The following is a 25,454-nucleotide window of genomic DNA, read 5'->3' on the forward strand; positions in this document are numbered from 1 at the left end:
AACCTCAACTGGAAGACACTTTTCATTCAAAGCAAAATAAACTTGATTGATTAAAATGTAATCACAAGAATTATTCAGCAATGGAGTTATCCGTACAAGCCTACTTCCACAATTGATTGAACTGTATAAGAAATAAATGATAAAGAAAGGCAATACAATCTCCCCCCCACACCCAATTAATATTTCCCATGAAGATGAAATGATTAATATGAAACTGAAATTATATTCAATCCAGTAATGTAGGATTTTATTTTATTTTTCACTTCATAAAATACCTTACTATCAGTGGGTTTTCCTTATCTATTTCTGGACCTTTATGAATTCTTTGAAACATCTATTTTGAAGGACCATAGATGGAGAAACATATCCTGGAATAATCAAGGAGAAACAGGACGCTCAAACTCAGTACGAGTCTGCCATTTCACGAGGTCAAAGTGCTGGACTGGTCAAGTATGTACAATCTTTGAGAATTGCTGGAGGTACAGGGAACATGCCAGAAGACTGAATAAGAGGCAATGTTTTTCTGATCTTTTAAAGAGAGGGGGAAGCAGACCTAAGAAACTACAGACCATTTGCAAAAATCGTAGCCAAGATTATCAAGCAGTAGGTTTGCAAGCACTTAGAAAGGAACAAAATACCTAAATTATACTTTTCTCATTTATAGATCAGCTGGAAGAAAATTGGAAAAGTTTAGTGTTTCAGTTAATGTTAAAGCAAAAGGTAAAGTTAACTTTGAATTGCATTATGAGCAACTACTCGATCGAAAGCTAGGGAAATATGAATTGATCACCAAAGTCAAGCCCAAACAACTGGTGAAAGACTTTCAGGTAAAATCTCCACCAACAGTTTTGTCCATCTGTCATTATCACCTCATATTTAGAAGGCAGGACCCAATCTCATCTTTTGCTTTTGCTTATACTTAGATTGATACTCACATCTTTGAGCCACAAGGCATAGCCTTTGTAGAAACGGAAAACAGCTTCTTGGGCAATGAAATAAATGATGCTGTCATAAAGACACAGGAGGAGACCGAGGTACATGGCTGCATTTGACCCAAAACTCCTTAGAAAACTCTTAACAACAAGAAATCACTGTTGTATTAATAGTTTGCCTGAGAAGATTTTTATTTGTCTTTAATGTTCAGGCTCATATTTCATTTAAACCAACCTTAAACCAACAAAGGAAAAACCCTGAGTCTGAAGAGACTCTTCTAGATGGAAATTTCATCATACGTTATGATGTTAAAAGGAATGTTCCCGTAGGTGACATACAGGTAAGGTGATGTTTTTAATTCATCCGTGAATCCTACAATGGCCATTATCTAGGGTCTATCCTGAAATGTTCAAGTATCATAAACATTAGACAGTAATGGATATTGTTGTGGGGAGAGGAGTTATGCCATGTTCTCAAGGTATTGCCTTCATCTTATTCCTGTCTTTGAGCTAGAGCAGCCAAGTCATTTTCAGCTTTAAAGTTTTAAAGTTTTCCCTCTTCTGCTGACAGATCCTTTCCATGGATAAGATCTAGCTTGCTTCATGTACTTGCTGATGAGATCAGGGGTTGAGATCTATCCCAATCCTGTTATTTTAGATTATTGAAGGTCTGTTTCCTCCTCTGATCTTTGGGTATTGACCTCTATGGCCATTTTGGCCTGGGCTGCAAGAGGCACTGAAAAAGGGCCACAAGCGATGCTCTTCTGAAACAATGTTAGACAAACATTTAAAAAAAAGACTAGCGTTCTTTGGAACTAGTATTACCCAGAAGCTTACCCTAATTTAAACTGGGAAAGAGAACCACATTCTTCCAGCTGTGTATTGCTGGTTTTGTCACAAATACAAGTTTCCAACTGCTTCTGTCAACAAAGGCAGAGATGGTTTTATTACTTGGTGGGAAGACCTGGTGCCATTTGGCCTGTTCCACAGCCACTTGCTGCTATACCCTTGCAGTGCTAGTCAGGGGTGGAGCTCTGTTTTTGACTACGCCACTCACCTCAGACCTTTCCCTCATCATCTGTTAGCTGACGTTAGTTTTTTGAGAAGGATCTATTGTTTTTTCATGACCGTGCTAAACTCTTATCCAGAAATCACTCAAATGACAAACCTTAGATACAGAGTACCTTCATGCCTTCATCCTGGCTGTAGGTTGGCTGGACTATCTGTTCTAAGTCCCCTCCTACACATGCCATCTCTGTCCCACCATTTCCTTCTCAGGTTGCGTTCAATGGGAAAGAAGAGGAAACCCAGGGGAACCCACCAATCCCTCTTCTCATGAAATGATCAGGACGGCAGCACTCGCTGTCCTCTTGAAATATGTGGCATGTTTTTCTCTCTGCTCCTGGGCTGGAAGATGATACTTTATGTGGCTGTCTCACTGTGTCTTTTAGTATACTTAGCTGAACTCTTAGCTTTGAGTAAGGCTCATTTAGAAAGGCCACATCCTCTGTTTTGGTCAGGGATTCCAATTCAATGATTCGGAGTAATGAAATCTGAACCCAAGGGATATAAACAAAAACTAACCTTGTTTGTTCAAAACTTACTGGAAATGTAATAAAAGCCAACTCTTGAGAATATCAGTTTATTTCCCAGATCTCCCAGATTCCATCATAAATTCATAGTACTTATGCTATATTCTGGTCCCAATTTTTTCCCCATTATCTGTCTATGAGGTACTTCATCTCATCCTTAGACTCTCAACTGGGACTGGCTTAAGCTGTACTGGGATTAGATCTAGTTTTCCCTTTTTATTACTCCATACTGCCCAGAGAAAGCTTCAGTCAGACAATCTGTTAAGCTTTGCCACCCAATAGCTGGAGGAAAAACTTGTGATTGACAGGAACATGGCACAAAAGCAGTCATGGTAGGACAGGGATCAATGGTCAGGTCAGCAAATTTCAGGCTGGAAAACTGCCAGCGGACAGCAGTGTAACTGCATAGCAGGGAACCTATCCTATGAGAAACAGCACACTTTGTGTTGGTCTGCTCCCTGTGGAAAATGTGTTTTTCATACAATAAACTACTGTGTGCTTGGGAGTGCTGAATGACTTATAGAAATGTATTTCTTCAACCAAACTGTATTTTCAGAGTCACCCAGTTGGCAAGATGGGCAGAATATAAATTAAACAAATAAATAAATAGATAAAAGTATTTTTGACCCAGTATCCCATAGAGCTAATTTTGCTTTCTTTATCTTCCAGTACATCAAAATATATATCTGTAGCACGTTAAAATGAATGTTTTGTTCATTTCAGATCGTGAATGGTTATTTTGTCCATTATTTTGCACCCAGGAAAATGCCAGTATTTCCAAAAAATATCATCTTTGTTATAGATCAAAGTGGATCTATGAGTGGCAATAAAATTCAGCAGGTAATTTCTCCCCAAACAGAGCATTTTCTTGAGACTACTAATAGTTTTTGTTGTATTCCAGGCTTAATTACAATGAAAATTATCTCATTTCAACAAGCCACATTCAGGTATTCTCAGCCTCCTCTCTCTTTTATAGCTGTGAATCAAAAAAGAGCAATGATGCTGTAGAGTCAAAATAAACAGCCCTGCTTTCCATCTTTTTTAATGTTCAGATTTATTTCCTTGTTGGCTTTGCATGTATCATTACTTTTGGGTGAATTATTACTACCAAGGTACTTGTTAGTTTGTTCTTTCTCTGTCCCAGTCATTTTGGGTCAGTTGTTTTCTGTTAACTAACCTACCTCACAGGGCTGTTGTCATAAGATGACTTGAGATTTAAGAGGAAAGGTGAAATATAAATCTAGAGAGCAAATAATTGAGCAACTGGCTAAAAGCTTTAGAATGAGCTGTGGAAATAATTACCCTTTGAAGTTGGTTAAATATTCCATCTTATTTGCAAGCCATTAACAACTGCCTCTGTTTTATCAAAGGCAGGCATTGTAATTATGGAATATGTCCTCCTTTGTTTTCTAACTTATATTAAAGGAAAATGAAGTTTCTGTGTGCACAGGTCAAGGTTATACATATTTTCACTTATTATAATAGTTGTCAAAATGGTAGCTTTAGACTTCAGAATTTAACCGTGTGTTGTTTTACTCTTCGTTATAGACTAAAGAAGCATTGGGAAAGATTTTGGAAGATCTGGATTCTAAAGACTATTTTAATTTAATTGTCTTTAGTTGGACTAGTTCATACTGGAAACCCACTTTGTTGCAAGCCAGCGAGGAGAATGTGGAATCAGCTAAACAGTACGTTCAAACCATTGAGGCTGGTGGAGGTCAGTATGAGGACTAAGAAAGTTTGTCCATCTTTACAATACCTATTTAATCAGGAACTCATATCCAAACCTTCTTGATTCCAGTTTTTCATAAAATTACTTGATATATTTTTTGTTTAAAAAAAATAAATTATTACCTCTTCCTTCTTATATTCAACATTGTTCGAAGTATTTTAGATTACATTAATAAAAAATGAGGCTTGTTGCTTTGGGAAAACAGGGAGGTAGGAGTATTGGGTATATTAGGAGCCCAAGTGGCGCAGTGGTTAAAATATAGTATTGCAGGCTAACTCAGTTCATAGTTAAATCCTTCCAAAGTTGATAAAATAAGGATCCAGATTATTGGGGACAATATGTTGAATTGTAAACACCTCAGAGAATGCTGTAAAGCACTAGGGGGTGGTGTCTAAGACTAAGTGCTATTGCTATATTTGCTGTCTTAAGTTGATATTTATTTATTTGTCTATTATCTATCTATCTGTCTTTCTATCTGTCTATCTATCTGTCTGTCTCTATCTATCTATCTATCTATCTATCTATCTATCTATCTATCTATCTATCTATCTATGTCTGAATAAAAATCTCAGCTCAGAGATTTTTTTTAAAAGGCTCAGAGAGCTCCAGGGACTCCACATAAAAATCTGTACTACTACTGCTACTACTAATAAAAATCATTTTTCAGAGGTTTTACAAGTATATAAGAAGCAAAATGGAAAAGGCCAGCGTATAGCAGAATACAATATGTGACTAAAGGAGTGGTGTAAAGGGGAAGGTTTTGCTTATATTAGTCATGATGTCTGTAGCTGGTCCAATGAAAAAATGTACAAAAAGAGATGGTTTGCATCCATCCAAGAAAGGGACTGAGTGACTTTCTCAGTGATCTGAGTGATTTTCTGGAGGAATATTTAAACTACACAATGGGGGCAGTGAGTTAATTGCTACAGAACATCCCTGTCCCTGGCAATCTAAAAATTATAGGGTTATCAGTGCATGTAACATAGATGTGTGTGTGGACAAGAATATCCACCTTGCTGTCACACAAAATCAAGCTTATAATAGTGAATGCCACACAAAGTGCACTAACCAAACAGGTGGTAAGAAATAGGAAAACTCAGGCACCACACAGTTTATGTAGAAAGTAAACACAGGGTCAGACATAAAGGACTCAAATGTCTATATACCAATGCACAGAGTATGAACAGTAAGCAGGGTGAATTAGAAATTCAGGTAAATGAGGGCGGATATGATATTGTTGCCATTACGGAAACATGGTGGGATGAAACCCACAAATGGAACAAACAGCTACAGGGATTTAAATTATTTAAAAGGGAACAAACAAAAGAGGAGGTGGAGTTGCTCTCTATATAAGAAATAACTAGTACATCTCTACAGAAACAGAGCACAACAATGATGAAAACTGTCTTGAAAGCATTTGGGTCAATATAAAAGGGGGGGGAATGACATTGCCGTAGATGTATACTATAGACCACCCAACCAAAGAGAGGAAATAGATGAACTTTTTGCTAATCAGCCAACTAAGGTATGTAGGAAGCACATCATAATAGTAATGGGGGAATTTACTTACCCTGACATCAACTGGGAGACAAATTCTGCACCATGTGGAAGATCAAACAAATTCCCGACAAACCTAGCAGACAACTTTTTCTTCCCAAAAGTGCAGAAGGGAACTAGGAGATCAGCCATATTGGACTTAATTCTCACTAACAGAGATGAAATGACAGAAGGTGTTGAAGCCACAGGAACCTTGGGAGGGAGTGATCATGCAATATTGGAATTCAACATTATGGAAGCACAAGCAATAGAACACAGTCAAACGTCTTTGACTTTAAGAGAGCTAATTTCAATAAACTTAGAGAGCACTTGGGAAGAATTTCATGGATGAGAATCCTCAAGAGGAAAACAACTCAAGAAGCTTGGGAAATTTTGAAAAGTGAGATAATAAAAGCCCAGTCTGGCACAATACCAACAAAGAAGAAAAATAACAGCTCTCAAAAGAAACCAGCATGGCTGCACAAAGAACTCTCTGATAAATTTAAAGACAAAAAAGGACAAGTATAAAAAGCAGAAAAAGAGGCACATAACTAAAGCAGAATATCAGCAAATAGCCCGAGTCTGCAAAGATGAAGTGAGGAATGCTAAGGCTCAAAATGAACTAAGGCTTGCAACAAAAGTCCAAAATTTAAAAAAAGCTTCTTTCAACATGTAAAAAACAAGAAAAAAGTTAAGGAAATGATTGGTCCATTAGTGGAAGAAAGTGGCAAGAAGGTGACAAGCAACAGGGAGAAAGCAGAACTATTTAACTCATTTTTTGCATCTGTCTTTACACAAAGGGAAAAAACAGTCCAACCTATCAGAAACAGTACCATAAAAAACAGACTAGAAACACAAGTTAAGATAGGCAATAAAATGGTAAGTGAGCACCTGTTCAGCCTAGATGAGTTCAAATCACCAGGACCAGATGGATTACACCCCAAGGTTCTCAAGGAACTGGAAGATGTGATCTCAGAACCACTGAACCACTATTTTTTTCATAGATTCTGGAGCACTGGGGAACTACCAGAGAACTGGAAAAGAGCTGATGTAGTTCCCATCTTCAAAAAAGGGGAAAAAATAGATCCAGGAAACTACAGACCTATTAGCCTGACCTAAATACCTGGGAAGATTCTGGAAAAGATAATTAAAAAATGAATCAGCGAACACCTAGAGGCAAACAAAGTCACTACTAAAAGCCAACATGGGTTTGTTAAAAACAGATCATGCCAGACAAATCTTATTGCATTCTTTAATCAAGTGACAAAATTAGTGGACCAGAGGAATGCTGTAGATATAATTTACTTGGACTTCAGTAAGGCATTTGATAAAGTAGAGTACAACCTACTACTTGATAAGATAGAAAAATGTGGATTAGACAGCATCATCACCAGATGGATTCGTAGCTGGCTGACTGGCCACACTCAGCATGTGGTCCTCAATAGATCTGCATCTACATGGAGGGAAGTGTGTAGTGGGGTGCCCCAGGGCTCTGTTCTGGGCCTAGTGCTCTTTAACATCTTCATCAATGATTTGGACGACGGAATAGATGGGGAACTCATCAAATTTGCAGATGACACCAAGCTGGCAGGAATAGCCAACACTCCAGAACATAGGCTTAAGATACAGGAGGATCTTGACAGACTTGAACACTGGGCGCTATCTAACAAAATGAAATTCAATGGTGAAAAAAAAAGTAAGGTCTACATTTAAGTAAGAAAAACCAAATGGAGAGGTATAGTATAGGTGGTTGCTTGCTCAATACTAGTAACTGTGAGATGGATCTTGGAGTCTTAATGGACAATGACTTAAATATGAGCCAGCAGTGTGCTACAGGTACCAGAAAAGCCAACCCAGTGCTAGGCTGCATTAACAGAGGGATAGAATCAAGATCATGTGAAGTATTAATACCACTTTGCAATGCCTTGGTAAGGCCACACTTGGAATACTGCATCCAGTACATCACCACAATGTAAATGTAAAAAAAAGATGTTGAGACTCTAGAAAGAGTACAGAGAAGAGCAACAAAGATGATTAGGGGACTGGAGATTAAAACATGTAAGGAACGGTTGCTGGAATTGGGTATGTCTACAGTAGTTTAATGAAGAGAAGGATGAGGGGGGACATGATAGCAGTGTTCCAATACCTCAGGGGCTGCCACAAAGAAGAGGGAGTCAAACTATTCTCCAAAGCACCTGAAGCACGAAAAGAAGCAACGGATAGAAACTAATCAAGGAGAGAAGCAACCTAGAACTAAGGAGAAACTTCCTGCAGTTAGAAAAATTAATCAGTGGAACAACGTCCCTCCAGAAGCGGCGAATGCTCCAACACTGTTTATAAGAAGAAACTGGACAGCCATTTCTCTGAAATAGTATAGGGTTTCCTGACTGAGCAAAAGTAGCGGTCAATTTGATTTCTGTTGGGAAACAAAACCGTAGTGTAGGTGTTGCCATTGAAAAGCAGCATTTATGAACCATCAACTTCACAAAATTAAGAGATCAACAATCTTTTCTCTGGAATGCAGAGATTGGCTGGTTCAATTGTAATTGAAGGTGGTATTCCGGAAAATGTTGCTTTTGAGTGGCTGGATAGTAGAAATAGTGTCAAAGTGCCTTTATTTACCTGTATTTATTTCATCAGCAATGAGACTTAAAACTGCATCTGATTAAATAGATTCCTTCAAATGTCTTGAAATTTCCTCTCTATGTTTTTTTAGGACAATCCCATCACTACTAGCATATTCATTGTTACAATTCTTTCTATTGCAGCAACGAATATTAATGAAGCTCTTTTGACAGCCATTGAGTTTCTGGATCAAGCCACCCGTGAGGAGTCATTGCCAGAAAAAAGCATTTCGATGATCATTTTGCTGACAGATGGTGACCCCACTGTTGGTAAGTTAGGAAGAGAAAAGCCCTTATTGCTATTTATTTTAGTATGTACTTTTGAACAATAACATCATTTTTTCAAAAAAAGTTCATTTAACACAGCCTTATTTTCTTCCTTAGCTTTTACTTCACTTATCGAACTTCACAATATCCTCAAATGTTTCTTGTGACTTCTTTTCCAGTGGTTTTATTCATTCAGCTCCATATCTATGTGCAGTATGTTTGTGTGAAGGTTGGTGAGTGAGTGTGTTGTTAATATGAAGGCCACAGGATTGAGGTTGGTGAAAAGAAAGAAAAATAATAATAATCCGCTATTGATAATGTATATAAATCTTTCCATGTATATTGGAAAACAAACCCTATCATCAACCTTATAATGAGGATCAGCCTAAGGAAAACATTCTGTATGTCTCTTAGCTCTGAAATAAAATCTGCTGATCATTTAAATATTTCAGAAATCGCATCAACGAACTGATGATTATTATAATGCGCATGCCCAAGATGGCGGACGTGCTTGGCTGAGCTCCGTGAGGAGCTCCAGCTCTTGGCGACCCTAGGAGTCCCACAGAGGTGCTCTATGCCCTCCATGTTGGGGTTAGGACGGGCAGACAAAAGGCTGTTGGTTGCCGTTTTTTGGCAGCAGCATAGTCCTCCATTTCGGGAATTGGCTCCGTGAATTCCGGTGACCTTCAGAGGGTCCTTGGCTAAGCCCAGTGGAGCCTGGGAGAACCTAGAAGGCTCGGAAGAGCCGTGGTCCGTGAGGCGCTGATCAGCTGATGGTTGGAGCCGATGGAGCCCGGCAGAGCCTGGGAGAACCTGGAAGGCCCGGAGGAGCCGCGCTCTGTAAGGCGCCGATCAGCTGATGGTCGGAGCCGATGGAGCTGCAGTTTGGAACAGCGCTTGGAATGGCGGAATGGCGGAAGAATTGCAGCGGCATCTGGAGCGACTGGCGGGGAGGTGAGCTGGAGTGCTGCGGCCGCTCCAACGTGGGGACCCACGGCCCAGTGGTGGAGTGAGGACGGTTCATGTTTCAGACGGTTGGGCGGCACAGACCATCTTTACGTCACTCATGCTCCGAGAGGCCAGTTAGACCGAGTTTGCGGCCTACCGGAAGATCTGTGGGGATCTTGGTTTCCTCCCCTATTTGCTCATTTATCGCCTGACTCTCTCCTGACACGGAGAAGAACATTTGCAGCCAGGATATCTTGCCATTTTATGATTCAGCAGGCTTTTATGCCTTGGACTAATAGCTGCTTAATTCTTTTGTCTGCCGCGCCCCCAAAGGATTCAGAAGGACCCGGGTACAAAGTCACTGTGAGAGAGTGGCTTAGACTCACCATCTGCTACCCCCCTAGAGGTGAGAGATCTATGGGGTATGCCTTACCCTGGGCGTGTGTTCCAGACCGCTCCCCAGATCAGACCTACGACCGTCGTGAGAGGACAGTGGTTGACCTGTTCCAGAGGTTCACCCAGCTTGAGTGGCAGTGGAGCTGGGTTGGCGGACTGGATACCCACTCACCTTCTGACTTTAGACCCTCCTGATCAATCATGGGATCGCCTTTTGCTGGACCTGCTTGGACAATCATGACTCGCCTTTGCTATACCAGCACGGACTTGTTCGCCCTCAGGGGTGCCCCCCCTTCCTGGGTGCGACCCGCCTTTTTCTCCACTTCTCCTCTTGATGAAGGGCCCAATTGTTGGGACCCTGAGAGATGGTTGGGCAGGGACAGGAGCCTCCGGTATAAATTTAATAAGAGGCCCCTGGTTAATTTTTTAGCTAATTTTTTGTGGGGTTAGGTAGGGGGGAGGGATTACAGGTTTGGTTGGAAACTGGGGGGTGTCCACCAACTGTTGTTCAGGCCAGGTCCAGGATTGATCAGGGCAGGAGGGAGCTAGGGCTGGTTGCCTCTGGGGCCCCAGAGCGGGATGTGGGATTACCTATTCCCATGACATTAGGGAATGGCAGCAGGTGTATGAACAGAGGGCCGCATCAACATCTGGGAGTGCGTCCCCGCTATCTTCAAGCGGTGATGTGCTCCGACCCTCTGGTTTTGGCCCGTGGTTCTGGGAGCGAGGATGAGCAGCCACCTGAGCTCAGGCTTGTGTATTTTAATGCCAGGTCCATAGTTAATAAGGCTCCTCTCATCTGGGATCTGGTTGAGGGAGAGCATGCGGACCTGGCTTGCATTACAGAGACCTGGTTGGGCTCAGAGGGTGGTGTCCCTCTGGTCGATCTTTGCCCACCATGTTTCCGGGTGCTGCACCGGCCTCGGGCTCAGGGTAGGGGCGGGGGAGTGGCGGTGGTTGTGAGGGAGACCCTTTGTCCGCGGGAGGCCACCGTTGTCCAAATAGCTGGGTGTGAGTCCCTCCTCCTGAGATGTGGCCCTAGGGCTCAGTTGGGCTTGCTGCTGGTGTATCTTTCGCCTAGTCGTGCAGCAGCAACCCTGCCTGAGCTTCTCGATATCCTCTCGGGGCTGGTGATTGAGTTCCCCAAATTTATGATCTTGGGTGACTTTAATCTACCATCCCTGGGAGGATCATCTGAGTTAGCTCGGGAGTTCATGGCTTCCATGACGGCCATGGACCTGATGCAAGTAATTCAGGGCCCGACTCATGTGGGGGGCCACACGCTCGATTTGGTTTTTCTATCTGGACGGTGGTTAGATGATCTGGGTGGGGGTTCTCCAATTGTTATGCCCCAGTCATGGACCGATCATCATCTCCTACAGTTGGTCTTCCGTTTTGCCACTCCCCGTCGTGGGGTTGTTGAACCAATGAGATGGTTCTGTCCTAGGCGCTTAATGGACCCCGAGAGGTTCCAGGCAGCGCGTGGGTCCCCACCTGCCTCCTTTGCTCACAGCTCGGCCGATGCCCTAGTGGAAGCCTGGGAAAAGGCAGCCATGGAGGCACTCGACCGAGTTGTACCCATGCGGCCCCTGACCTGGTGCAGATCCCAGTGGGCTCCATGGTTTTCTGTGGAGCTCCGGGAAATGAAGCGTCGGAGATGGGGCCTAGAGAGCTGTTGGAGATCCAGCCAGTCTGAATCCGACCGATTGTGACTAAGGTCCTTTACAAGGTCTTATCTCGCAGCAATGAGGATGGCAAGGTCTAATTACTTTGCTACCCTCATCGCGTCTGCAGATAACCGCCTAGCCGCTCTGTTTAGGGTGACCCGCTCCCTCCTTAATCAGGAGGTGAGGGAGGAGCCCTTGCAGGGTCGTGCCAAGGAGTTTAGCCAACATCTGTCAAACAAAATCGCTCGGATCCCGACCGGCTTGGACTCTGATTGGGCAGAGTCTGACGATGAGGACATGGGCAGTCTTGTTGATGTTATCTGGGAGGAGTTCGATCCTGTGACTCTGGACGATGTGGACAGGATCATGGGGAAGCTGAGCTCCACCACATGTTTATTGGACCCCTCCTGGCTGGTTTATGCGGCTCGGGATGGGACACGAGGCTGGCTCCAGGCAGTGATAACTGCTTCCTTGAGTGAGGGTAGTTTTCCCGCCACCTTGAAGGAGGCGGTAGTGAGACCTCTCCTCAAGAAGCCTGCCTTGGACCCAGCTGTATTAAACAATTTTCGTCCGGTCTCCAACCTTCGCTTTCTTGCGAAGGTTGTTGAGAGCGTGGTGGTGCATCAGCTCCCTTTGTTCCTGGAGGAAGCTGATTATCTGGACCTGTACCAATCGGGTTTCAGGCCCGGGCACAGCATGGAGACGGCATTGGTCGCTCTGGTGAATGATCTCTTGCAGGCTCGGGACAGGGGTTGTTCCTCTGTCCTAGTCCTATTAGATCTCTCAGCGGCTTTTGATACCATCGACCATGGTATCTTGCTGCGGCGTCTCAGGGGGTTGGGAGTGGGAGGCACGGTTCTTCAGTGGTTCTCCTCCTACCTTCTGGGACATTCGCAGTCAGTGTTGGCAGGGGGGCAGAGGTCGACCTCGAGGCCTCTTGTTTGTGGAGTTCCTCAGGGGTCGGTCCTCTCGCCTCTCCTGTTCAACATCTATATGAAGCCTCTGGGTGAGATCATTTGTGGTTTTGGAGTTGGTTATCATCAGTACGCTGATGATACCCAGCTTTTCATTTCGACCCCAAACCACCCCAGTGATGCCCTCGATGTGATGTCCCGTTGCCTGGAGGCGGTCTGGGTCTGGATGGGGAGGAACAGGCTTCAGCTCAACCCTGACAAGACTGAGTGGCTGTGCGTGCCGGCATCTCGGGAAATTCAGATTATTCCACCTCTTACTATGGGGGGGGAGTTATTACCCCCCGTAGATAGGGCTCGCAACTTGGGTGTCCTCCTAGATTCACAGCTTTCCTTAGAAGATCATATAGTAACTGTGACTAGGGGGGCCTTCGCCCAGGTTTGCCTGGTGTGCCAGTTACGGCCCTATCTGGACCGGGATGCCTTGCATACAGTCACTCATGCGCTCGTGACCTCTTGGTTAGACTACTGCAATGCCCTCTACATGGGGCTGCCCTTGAGGACCACTTGGAGGCTTCAACTGGTGCAGAATGCAGCCGTGTGAGTTGTGTTGGGGGTCTCCCGATACTCCCATGTTATACCTCTGCTCCGTGAGCTGCATTGGCTTCCATTTGCCCTCCGGTGAGATTCAAGGTGCTGGTGATGACCTATAAAGCCCTACATGGCATGGGTCCGGATTACCTATGGGAGCACCTGCGGCTGGCGTCAACTTCCCTTCATCCAGTGCGCTCCCACAGAGTGGGCCTCCTCAGGGTGCCACCGGTCAGAGAATGTCGATTGGTGACCCCCAGGTGGAGGGCGTTCTCTGTGGGCGCGCCAGACCTGTGGAACCATTTACCGGTTGAGCTCCGGATGGCTCCTGACCTCCGCTCCTTCCGACGTGATTTAAAAACTTATTTATTTGAACAAGCCGGCCTAGTCTGATGGGTTTGGGGTTTTAATTATTGATTTTAACTAATTTATTGTATCAGGCACAATTGTTTAATTTGTTTTTAATTTTTGTATCTTGTATTTTTGGTATTTATTGCCCTGTACACCACCCTGAGTCCTTCGGGAGAAGGGCGGTATATAAATCAAATAAATATAAATATAAATATAAATATAAATATAAATATAAACTTCTCTGATCCACAGTAATATTCCATTCTTCATATTACAAATAGGCTATGTTTGTTTTTTGTGATAATAACACTTTGGAAATCTGTAGTGCAGTCATATTCTATTCCGTCTGTTATTATTTTCACATGCCCATTATTCACTCTTAATCCTTTATTTTGGTTCAGTGACACATCTGAGCAAGTTACTTCATGAGGTGCTCTGCCATGTATGCACATACCACGTTCACATCCTGTCTTTTCAGCAGAAAAGGGCACCCAAGACAGCCAGTGCTGATAAAGTACAAAAATTAGCAAATATAATGAATAATTTAAAAGAAAACTAATGCAGATATTTGTGCTTGTTCAAACATATCACAGGTGAAACAATCCCTAAACTAATATACAAAAACATTAAGCAAGCCAATCAAGGAAAGTATTTCCTCTACTGCCTTGGCTTTGGATTTGATGTAAGCTATGGATTTCTGGAGAAGTTGGCCTTAGACAATTCAGGATTCGCTCGACGTATATACGTGGACTCAGATGCAGCCCTTCAGCTCCAGGTAAGAACCGATGTTCAAAACGTGTCAGTATCTTTTGACATACATCAGTAGCACGCTAAAAATAAACTTAATTTTCCTGATTGAAATATGCAATGATTTCCTGTGGTTCTATCTTCCTTTATTTAAGGACTTTTATAGTGAAGTGGCTATTCCCATCCTGAAGGAGATTCATATAAACTACATTGGCAATGCTGTAGAGGATGTCACTGAGAATAACTTTAAGTTGCTCTGTGACGGTTCTGAAATTGTAGTGGCCGGAAAACTTGAGAATGAAATTGATACTTTTTCCTTGGAAGTAAAAGCTCAGGCGGTAAGTACCATGCAATTACTCCTAGTGAAAAAGGTACAAGAGTTCTGTTTCATAGGTGAAATACTGAGCTATGTTTCCAAACTAAGTTCTGAAAAGAAGTAACAGTGTGTTACCTTCAAAATGTTTTAAAAATACAAAATGGAGTGCATCTATGTATGTGTACAAAAACATAGGTGAAGCCGCTGCGTGACATATTGCATGATAAAGAAATCTTAAAGCAAACCGTGAATGAAAGGACTGTAGCTGCTGCTACAAGTTTAGCTGCTGTTAGGATCATTTGCAGGTTAAACCAGATTTTGCCTTCATGCTGTGCAAATGTGGCCAATGAATTCAGTACTTTGAATATGCAATTCACCATTTCATTTGAGAGCTTTAATTTTAATGTGTATAATCTTTTCTTTCTTGAAGGTAGTAAATTGAAAGGGCCTGTCCTTTCAAATATGTTCTGCCAAATAGAATTTGATTGGATATTATATCAATAACTCACCCTGATCCCTTTCCCCATTTTTCAGCATGGAAGCAATTTGACCCTGAAAGAAGATGCTAATGTCGAAGAGAAAGCACAAGTTTTTGAACATCAGAAATACATATATGGAAATTTCATTGAAAATTTATGGGCCTATTTAACCATTCAACAGCTATTAGAAAAGTCGTGAGTGACTATCTTTGCACATTTGGGGGGGACGGTAACTCAAAGAAAATACTTTCTTTTAAATATCCTCGGACAAGCGCTGGCTCTTCGGCTTTGAAACGGAGATGAGCACCGGCCCCTAGAGTCGGAAACGACTAGCACGCATGTGCGGGGGAACCTTTAACTTTTTTAAACTCAAGTAGTTAGTGCTTGAGTTCACAAACGTGCTGGTCACGTACTAATTTCAGTTCTGTTATTCATTCCTGTTTCACTCTTAGTCTATCTTGTCCTTCAGCTTGCTTTACTTTGTGTCTCAGTGAGAAAATATGTATATTCCAAACCACATCTTAAAAAATCCTGATTTACATATAGAATCAGCGGAAACTATGCTCTGTGTTTCAGCATTTTGGAGCAAGGAGCAGGGAAAAAAAATCTGGAAAACCAAGCATTAAACCTCTCCTTGAAGTACAGCTTTGTAACACCCTTGACTTCCATGGTGGTCACTACACCAGATGCTAAAGAGTTGGTTAAGAAACCAACAGAACAAGGTAAAAACCCACATCATTTTTTCTGTGTGCAATATGAACCTCGGAATAGATTGCTGGCCATTTCATTGTCTTCTGAATTTCAATCAGTTGCTAGAAGAATGACCGGGACAATGTTTATGAGGATATCTGTAAGAGCTGCCGTGATGAATTAAGAGTTCTGAAATAAAAACATGGTAATTATGGTGTGTGAGAGCATAAATATAGTATCAGTGACGTTCACACTGAATACAGTATATATATTTCAAGTGTTAACTGATTACCATGAAACAGGATTGAGATTTTTCTAACATTATTTTTATTTTCTTTGAGGAAATATTTTTTTTTAAAAAAACAAAACCCTAATCCTATTCCTTGTTTACTCAATAATATACCGTAACCAGAAATAGATCAAGCTATTTTCTGTATTGTGGTTTTATTAAATATAAACTGAATTTTCTTTAGATGAACTAGATTGATTCACATATTAGATTATTTCAAAATAAAACTGAACTGTGTTCTATCCACTTTATTTTTATACTAAATATATTTTTGTACTATTTTTTTTAAAAAAGGACTAATAAATGGAATGGAAACCAGAAGATTATAGCTGAAAGCTTTGTTATTTTCATTGCCTATCTTGCCATTGTAGTTATTCCTAAATTCCTAGGTTATGTTCTATAAATACTATAAGAACAGATTGTGTGTTGTGATTGTGATTGTAGTTCATAATGTTACAAAGTCTCTTGATGGAATTCTGTGATTCAGAATTCTGAATTAGACTGCAAAAGATTTGGTAAACTAATAAGGTGATGAGATGTAGTTTGGTCCAGTAGTTAAGGCCCCAGGCTAGAAACCAGGAGACTGTGAGTTCAAATCCTACTTTTGCCATGAAAGCCAGCTGGGTGACCTTGGTCCAATCCTTCTCTCTCAGCCCACCCGCTTGACAGGGTTTTTGCTATGGGAAAACTAGGAGCAGGAAGATTTTTGGATATGTTTACCACCTTGAGTTATTTGTGAAAAATAATAAAAGCAGGATACAAAATGAAAATAATAATAATTAAAATAATAATGAGTTTTCTATTGAATCAGGAGGATCTAAGTTCTGTTAACCATAAAACTGACCAGTCTACTTCAAAACAGTTGTAATCTTTCAGCATAAATAATCTCAGAGGTGGGTGAGCATGTTCTCTTTCTTACCCAAGGGGACAGTTCTGAGAATTGAGAATCTAGAAAATGATGAAAAATGAAGCCCACATTGAAATAAAGTTGATATTATTTCTGTCATTTCTTTGTCTAGATAATGAGAAATTCCAGAAAAGAAATCCAGGACTTGCTGGAAATTTACATTCCTTTAGCCACCCATCCCGTGGTATGTTTTATATTTTAGAAATATAGTGCCAGTTTTTATTTCTGACAATTTTTCCCATCATAAAACCCACCTAACATCAGGATTCTTTCATAGGTACACGACTATTGGTTTCTACAAGTTCCAGGCTTAGGGGTCCTTCTGCGGCTGTGACTCAAACACTTGATCACCCAGGTATTTTGTCATCTTAAGTCTAACAAAAATTACTGTTCAGGCTGATAGTTTGATCAGGCTGTTGCCTATATTTTTGTGAAGTGGGTTGCGCATGACATCCTCTCCAGTCGGTAATGAAATCCAAAAAGCTATTTCAGTAGGAAACCTAGGCTTTTCTTAATGCATGTTTTGAAATATTCAAAATAAAAGGCAAAGCTTTGGTTATTTTCAACAGAAGTTACTTTTTTGTAACAAATGAAACAGTGGTGATATGAAAATATTCTATCAATATTATTTTCATATGTTACAAATGTGCATGCATCAGTAGATGTAGATTATGCCATAGGCCACATTATAAATAGAGCCCTTCATTTAGGAACCTGGTTGGGAAGAAGGGCGGCATATTAATTTAATAAATTAATAATTGTTCCCCTTTCTACAATATCATTTCATTTCCCTCCCTTATTTCTGCCCTATAATCATTTTTTAGACAATACTTCTGATACATGACCATAGAAAGACAACTGCCATAAAATTGGGCATAGTCATCTGTGATCTGTTTAACACCATCACAATTTATGACCAAAATTTAATTATGGTCATAAGTCAAAGACTATCTGTACAAGAGAGTAGGCAGGCACACAAATTTGGAATTTAGCAAAGTACTCATTGCTTTAATTGTGTATTCCTCATTGTGCCTGCTTACTCTATTAAAATAAGAGCATGTTATCTGGACTGAGTTCGATCCTGTTTCCCCTGATGATGTGGACAGGATCATGGGGAGGCTGAGCACCACCACCTGTTTGTTGGATCCGTGCCCCTCCTGGCTAGCTTATGCAGCCCGGGAGGGGACACGAGGCTGGTTCCACGCAGTAATAACTGCTTCTTTGAAGGAGGGTGTCTTCCCTGCCGCCTTGAAGGAGGCGGTAGTGAGACCCCTCCTCAAGAAGCCTGCCCTGGACCCGGCTGTTTTAAATAACTATCGTCCAGTCTCCAACCTTCGCTTTTTGGCGAAGGTTGTTGAGAGTGTGGTGGCGCATCAGCTTCCTCTGTTCCTGGAGGAAACTGATTATCTGGACCCGTACCAATCGGGTTTCAGGCCCGGATACAGCACGGAGACGGCATTGGTCGCGCTGGTGAATGATCTCTGGCGGGCTCGGGACAGGGGTTGTTCTGGTCCTATTAGATCTCTCAGCAGCTTTTGATACCATCGACCATGGTATCCTACTGCGGCGTCTCAGGGGGTTGGGAGTGGGGGGCACTCTTTTACAGTGGATCTGCTCCTACCTCCTGGGCCGCTCACAGTCGGTGTTGACAGGAGGGCAGAGATCCGCCCCGAGGCCTCTCATTTGTCGAGTTCCTCAGGGGTCGGTTCTCTCGCCCCTCCTGTTCAACATCTATATGAAGCTGGGTGAGATCATTCGTGGTTTCGGGGTGGGGTATCACCAGTATGCTGATGATACCCAACTTTTTCTTTCCACCCCGAACCAACCCAGCGATGCCCTCGCCGTGATGTCCCGGTGCCTGGAGGCGGTCCAGGTCTGGATGGGGAGAAACAGGCTTCGTCTCAATCCCGCCAAGACTGAGTGGCTGTGCATATCGGCATCTCGGGTCAACCAGACTATTCCATCTTTAACGATGGGGGGTGAGGTGTTACCCCCCGTTGATAGGGCTCACAACTTGGGCGTCCTCCTGGATTCATGACTCAATTTTGAAGACCATATAGGAGCCGTGACCAGGGGGGCTTTTGCCCAGGTTCACCTGGTGCGCCAGTTGCGACCCTATCTCGACCGGGATGCCCTATGCACAGTCACTCATGCGCTCATGACCTCCCGTTTAGACTACTGCAACGCTCTCTACATGGGGCTGCCCTTGAAGACCACTCGGAGGCTTCAGCTGGTGCAGAATGCGGCCGCGTGAGTTGTGATGGGGGTTTCCCGATACTCCCATGTAACACCTCTACTCCGCGAGCTGCATTGGCTTCCAGTTGCCCTCCGGGTGAGATTCAAGGTGCTGGTGATGACCTATAAAGCCCTAAATGGCTTGGGTCCGGGATATCTGAGGGAACACCTGCTGCCGGCATCAACTTCCCTTCGTCCAGTGCGCTCCCACACGGAGGGTCTTCTCAGGGTGCCACCGGTAAGAGATTGCCGGCGGGTAACACCCAGGGATAGGGCCTTCTCAGTGGGGGCGCCTGACCTTTGGAACCAGCTGCCAGTGGAGCTGAGGACTGCCCCCGACCTCCGTTCATTCCGCCGGGGCCTGAAGACCTGGCTCTTTGAGCTCTCTGGCCCAGGCTGAGGATTAATCTTATTTTAACTGGGGTTTTATTTAGGCAGGGACACATATATATTTTTTTTAAAAAAATTGTTTTTAACTTTTGTATTTTGGTTTTTTAATCACCCTGTAAACCGCCCTGAGTCCTTCAGGAAAGGGCAGTATATAAATGTAATAAAATAAAATAAATAAATAATTATTATAATCCCTTCCTCTTCAGTCTCTCTATTCTGCAAGGGAGGAAAAAACATACTTGAGGCACAGGACCACACATCCTGGCTATAATGGTGATCCTGTGACTGAGGAATACTGCAGAGTTTGTTAATATGGGGGACTGTTTCTAAAATTATTATTTTAGCACCACTGTAACTTCCAATGGTTACTAAACAAGGAAGTCAGCAAGTAAGGATTACCAGGTCTTAATCTGATTTTAGTACTTTGTCTCTATGTATATCTATGCAAATTTGTGGGAAACAACATTTATTAATAGTATACATATATTATCTCTCCCTCTGTATATGTGTGTCTGTGCGCGCGCAGATAAATGTGTTTGTGGCAGGTGGAGGGGTGCTTCTTATCTTACCAGTAAAACTGAGACTAGGATTGGTAAGAAATAAATATAATTCTTGTTTTAGATAACGAATTGCTATTCTATGTATTAGAATAAAGTAAAAGACAAAAATGAGCCATCTTCATTAACATGTACACTTCTGCAGGTGATACAGTCTTTAAATCATCAAGGACATATTTGAAGGACCGGAGACCAAAGTCAAGAATGGAAGTGCATTATGACTTTACAACGTTAAAGTCAGAAACGCATGGTCAGTGTCAACGGATTGCCCATATGCAAAAATAGATTGATACAATATCAATAGGTGTCAATGGTTCTGCTATGCAGATAGAGACTTTTGACCATTTCATTTGGGTTAGAATCCCAGTTCAAAAATGCTTTGGCATGTTTAAGGCAAATTACAAAACTTGATTAACTCCCCGACCCTTTGGAATGCCCATCTGGATGCTGGCAGCCCTGCCTGTAATTGACAAGACTAAGCAGTTTCACCCTAACCGTTGGCTTTTGTTTGCCTCCCAGTGTCAAGCTACAAAGATTGCTTGTGCTAGGATAGCCATGCCACTTCTAGCTAAATTACAAGGGGAGAGGGGAACGTATGGAATGCATAAGTGGTTTATATCCCTATGGGAAGCAAGAACCTAGGAGCTATGTTATGGTGAGCAGAGTCATAACAACTGCCTGGAGACTAACTGGACAGTGTGACCTGAGAGGGGAGGGAAGACTTTACTCTTTTAATTATTTTTCTTGCACCATATTGCCAGGGCTGTTTTTCTATTCATTAGTGCCGGTATGCTGTACTTGATAAAGTTTTGCATTAAAGATTGGAATATTGCAGGTGTGCTAACTTCATTGGGATCATCAGCCAGAACCTTGACACACAGCCCCTCCCTCCCCTTTGGAATGCTCACCCCCCCCCCATGCTGGGATAATTAGCAATGTTTGTATTTACATTCATTAGAGAGGAAGGGTTACAGCCCTGAGCACATCATGCAAACAGCCAGTGTATTATTCCCTATTTGTGTGGTGCTTATTCTCTTGTAACCTCTTCATCTCCAGTTTCTTCATTCTGAGAGGCGGTAGGAGGGGATACAAAAGAACAGGTCAGGCACAGGAGAGATTATGTAAAGAGATCATTTTTTTCCTTCCCCTCCCCCCCTTGTGTAAGCAATCTCTCCTTTCTGTAAAGTGGGGGGGGGAAACAAGCAATGAATCTGTACTTCGTTAATCTTAAAGTAGACACTATTATTTTAAGAATAATATTAGCATCAGAGTAGAAAAACCATAGGATTATTATTTATTAAACTTATATGCCACCCCTCTCACCACTAAGGTGTCTCTAGATATCCTTTTGAAGCATCTCAAATGGAAAGCAAGTGAGGCTGTCAGTTTACTTCGTCTTCATATGTTTTGACTTCATAAGTGCAACTTGGGTTTAAATTACAGTGAACATATTTTCTTGATGGGGAAAAAATGACAAACCTGAAAAGGAAGCAAATATGAAAGAGGTTCATAAGGATTTAAAAGTGTTTGTGTTTATATGCTTCACAAAGGAAAATTCAAGAGCAAAATTAAGAAAATAAAACATTAAACTAAATGAACCTAAACAAGGACAGTTTTCTGAAATAAAGATCGTATGGCACTGTAGCCTAAGTGGACCATGCCAGCTCATTAACAGGCTATTTTATTTTTTTACTGAGTGAAAAATCCTGACTTTTAGGATGCTGTGCATGGTCATTTGATGAAACAAATTACCCCCATGAAGAATTTGACAGCTCTGTTAATTAATATTTAGTAAACTTTTGCAGCCTGCTGTTGACACTAATTATAATTAGCTCAATTTTGTCAGTCATAAGGCTTAGCTAAGATATTAGGGATCTTGGAGAATTCCACAAATCAGTATAAAATACATACTAATAATTACTTTTCTTTCCAGGATTTTCTGGGACTGTAGATCCCCATTTCCTTTTTCAACAACCTCATGAAAAATTTTTAGTTTGTGTAACTTTTAGTCATCAGCCAAAAACAACCTTAAATCTGTTGTCTGATCCAGAGAAAGGTAAGTGATTTCCATAAAGAATTGGGTAGATCTGAATATTCAAAGTTCTATGGGAATGTTTTCCTTGTAACAATCTATGAAAATCTATTCTTTTCTGATTCTTGTTTTTGCTGACTGTTCTTTTCATCCCATTTCAGACAAATGCATTGTAACTTGTTGCAAATTCCAATATGTATATGTGGGTGTACTGACTTATCTTTGTTCCTAAATCCACTGATTATTTGTGATATTTATTTTAAACGTTGGAGATTTCTATCAACTCTTTATTGATTGTCTTGTATTATATCTGCTGCACAGATGTAAAAAATATTTAGCAGCATTGGCATGATAGATTAATGCTTGTCAGCTATCTGGATAAAAAGAGATTTTGTAATTATTTGTGTAATGTAACTAAGTCATCTCCAAATTAAGCTTGACTGCTGGTGAATTTCATGGACATGTTTAAACATCTTTTCCCTGGAGGTAGATGTAGAAATAGTAGACATAGATATAGTGGACATAGATGTAGACGTAGAGAGCTTTTCTATCTACCTAGTAATCTGCGGTTTTATGGTGGTCTCCCATCTAAATCCTAAACGGGTTAAACTCATCTTAGGTTTTAAGTCTAAATAAATTGAGCAAGGTAGTGCACTGAATTGGCAATCAGATTAACTAAAGAGCAATCTTGTGAGATTCAGATGTTTTTTATTCATTGTATGGCAATTTATATGGCAATTATTTCTGTACTAATGAATGTTAGGCAAACAGTAATACATTTCCTGAATGTTCCTTTACATATTTGTAGGGATCCAAGTGACTGGCAAGTTTGGTGAAAACAAGCATTTTACACAGTTTGAAATAATTTATCCGAGGCTTAACCTGGAACTAAATGTGTCAACAAAACAAATCACGCTGAAAAGTAATGGCTCCAGTGACTCTTTTTTGTGGAATGACACAGAAACTTTAACAATTGAAGGGTAAACTTGTTGTTTTTAGTTTTCTTTTATAGACAATTGAAATCTCCAATCCCTAAAACGTAGTTTCTTTTGCATAATCTGTCAGACTGAAAGGTGTCCTTTCTTCCTCCCAGAAACAGTCCACATAAAATGAAAATCTTTGTATGTCAGGCTGCAATATTAATAATATTGAATTGGCTTTATTTTTTTACCTCCCTGGATATAGCTTTAAAACATTTTACTGTAGCTTTAAAACATTTTACTGTAATAGATACTTCATAATATATGTTCAGAAAGAATATCATTCTTTAAACCCTTATGAGGCCTACTCTATTAGGAATCTGCCACTATGGAGCTTTCTTAAAATTGGCTTATGATGTTGTTTATACAATCTCAAGGAACAGTTAGTAAAATTGGCTTATACAATCCCAAGGAATTGTTTATACAAGCCCAAGGAATAGTTAGTAAAACTTTTTTTTTATTGAAAAGTTTTATCATACATTTTATCTTTAACAGTCCCCCCTACCCCTCCCCTATCCCTCCCTCCTTACCCCTCCCCCCCTCCCCACCCCCCCCCCGACTTCCCAGAGCTAAGTACAAGGTATAAAAAACAAAAAAAGCATAAACAACCATATGCTAATAACCGTAAACTCTAAAATCTATCGCTCTCTAGCTCATATAGGATAACTACAAACACTATTAATATAGAATATATATATAAAAAAAACAGAAAAAAAAAGAAAGGAAGACTTATTCAAATGCTACATGAAACTTCTTAGTCCCATATTTGTTCTGGATATACTCAATCCATTTTCTCCACTCCATAATATAGCGTTCTTGCGAATGATCTTTCAAATAAGCCGATATCTTTGCCATCTCTGCCAGGTCAGAAACCTTTAAAGTCCATTCTTCTATAGTCGGCAGTTCCTCCTTCTTCCAATACTGACCTATTAAAAGTCTTGCTGCCGTAATTAAATTCAACATCAACTTAGTGTCCACAACTGTAGCATCTGTAATTATTCCCAACAAAAAAAGTTGCGGACAAAACTTTATCCTTTGCTTAAAAATCTTCTGCATATTCCACCAGATTTTTATCCAAAAAGCCTTAATCTTTTTACAAGTCCACCATATGTGAAAATATGTTGCGTCTTCGTCACCGCACCTCCAACATTTAGGCTGATAATTCGGATACATACTTGCAAGCTTTTTAGGATCTAAATGCCATCTATAAAACATTTTATAAAAGTTCTCTCTTAGATTTTGAGCTTGTGTGAATTTTACGTTCCTCACCCAAATCCTTTCCCACGTGTCCATTGTAATAACTTCTTGGATATTTTGGGCCCATTTAATCATACAATCTTTAACAAACTCTGTTTCTGAATCAATTTCTATCAATGCAAGATATATCCGTTTGATATGTGCTGGACCCTGATTTCTAATTTGCTTTATCAAATTTTCATCAGTCATTGTAAAACCAGTTTTCTGATCTTCTTTCCACCTGGCCCGTAACTGAATATATTGAAACCAAGTTTGAACAATCTTCTCATCTCGCAAGAGGCTATATGGTTTCAGACACCAGACATTTCTTTCCAAACTTAAAATCTCCTTATACGTAGTCACATCATGTTTGAAACCAGCATGTATATTTTCTATTGCGTGTTTTGGAATTGCCCACAATGGTATCTTGCAATCTAGCTTATGTCTATACTTCTTCCAAACTCTCAACAATGCCTGTCTTAAAATATGCACTCTAAACACATTGTCTACCTTCTTGTCATACAACAAATATGCATGCCAGCCAAACAACAAGTCGTGGCCCTCAAGATTTAATAATCTCTCTTGTGTCAAATTAATCCAATCACTTATTCCTACTAACGCAGCAGCTTCATAATATAGTTTAAGATTGGACATTTTAAGACCACCTCTCTCACGAGTATCCTGCATAATCTTAAGTTTAACTCGTGGCCTTTTCCCTGCCCAGACAAATTTATTGATACCTCGCTGCCATTCCTCCAAATTAGAATCTTTCTTAAGAATCGGTATCATTTGAAATAAAAATAAAAATTTAGGCAAGACGTTCATTTTCACTGCTGCGATCTGTCCCAACAAAGACAATTGCAATTTTTCCCAACTCTCCATTTCTTTTTGAATTTTCCCCCATAGTTTTTCATAATTATTTTTATATAACTTTGTATTAGAGGGCGACAAAAACACCCCCAGATATTTAACCCTTTTAACAATCTCAAATCCAGTTAATCCTTCTAAGAGAGCCTTTTGCGAAACTGTCATATTTTTGGCCAGAATTT

At 41.1% G+C, this 25,454-nt stretch overlaps 1 protein-coding gene across 1 annotated transcript in view; it reads left to right on the top strand.

Annotated features, from left to right (window-relative positions):
- LOC310634818 (inter-alpha-trypsin inhibitor heavy chain H4-like) overlaps nt 1-23,173 on the top strand; it is a gene marked incomplete at both ends in the record, with an annotated part of 29,472 nt that extends 6,299 nt beyond the window's left edge. Inside the window, 14 exons of the mRNA XM_083353354.1 lie at nt 346-450; nt 665-827; nt 924-1,034; nt 1,145-1,273; nt 3,248-3,364; nt 4,073-4,241; nt 8,561-8,686; nt 14,141-14,322; nt 14,450-14,632; nt 15,145-15,284; nt 15,666-15,811; nt 17,088-17,159; nt 22,091-22,213; nt 22,998-23,173. Of these exons, the coding sequence (XP_083209480.1) occupies nt 346-450; nt 665-827; nt 924-1,034; nt 1,145-1,273; nt 3,248-3,364; nt 4,073-4,241; nt 8,561-8,686; nt 14,141-14,322; nt 14,450-14,632; nt 15,145-15,284; nt 15,666-15,811; nt 17,088-17,159; nt 22,091-22,213; nt 22,998-23,173 (1,942 nt within the window). The remainder of the gene's footprint in view (nt 1-345; nt 451-664; nt 828-923; nt 1,035-1,144; nt 1,274-3,247; nt 3,365-4,072; nt 4,242-8,560; nt 8,687-14,140; nt 14,323-14,449; nt 14,633-15,144; nt 15,285-15,665; nt 15,812-17,087; nt 17,160-22,090; nt 22,214-22,997) is intronic.
- Nucleotides 23,174-25,454: the final 2,281 nt, after the last annotated feature.

Source organism: Vipera ursinii (genome assembly GCF_947247035.1).
Source record: "Vipera ursinii genome assembly, chromosome: 2".
Lineage (NCBI taxonomy): Eukaryota > Metazoa > Chordata > Lepidosauria > Squamata > Viperidae > Vipera > Vipera ursinii.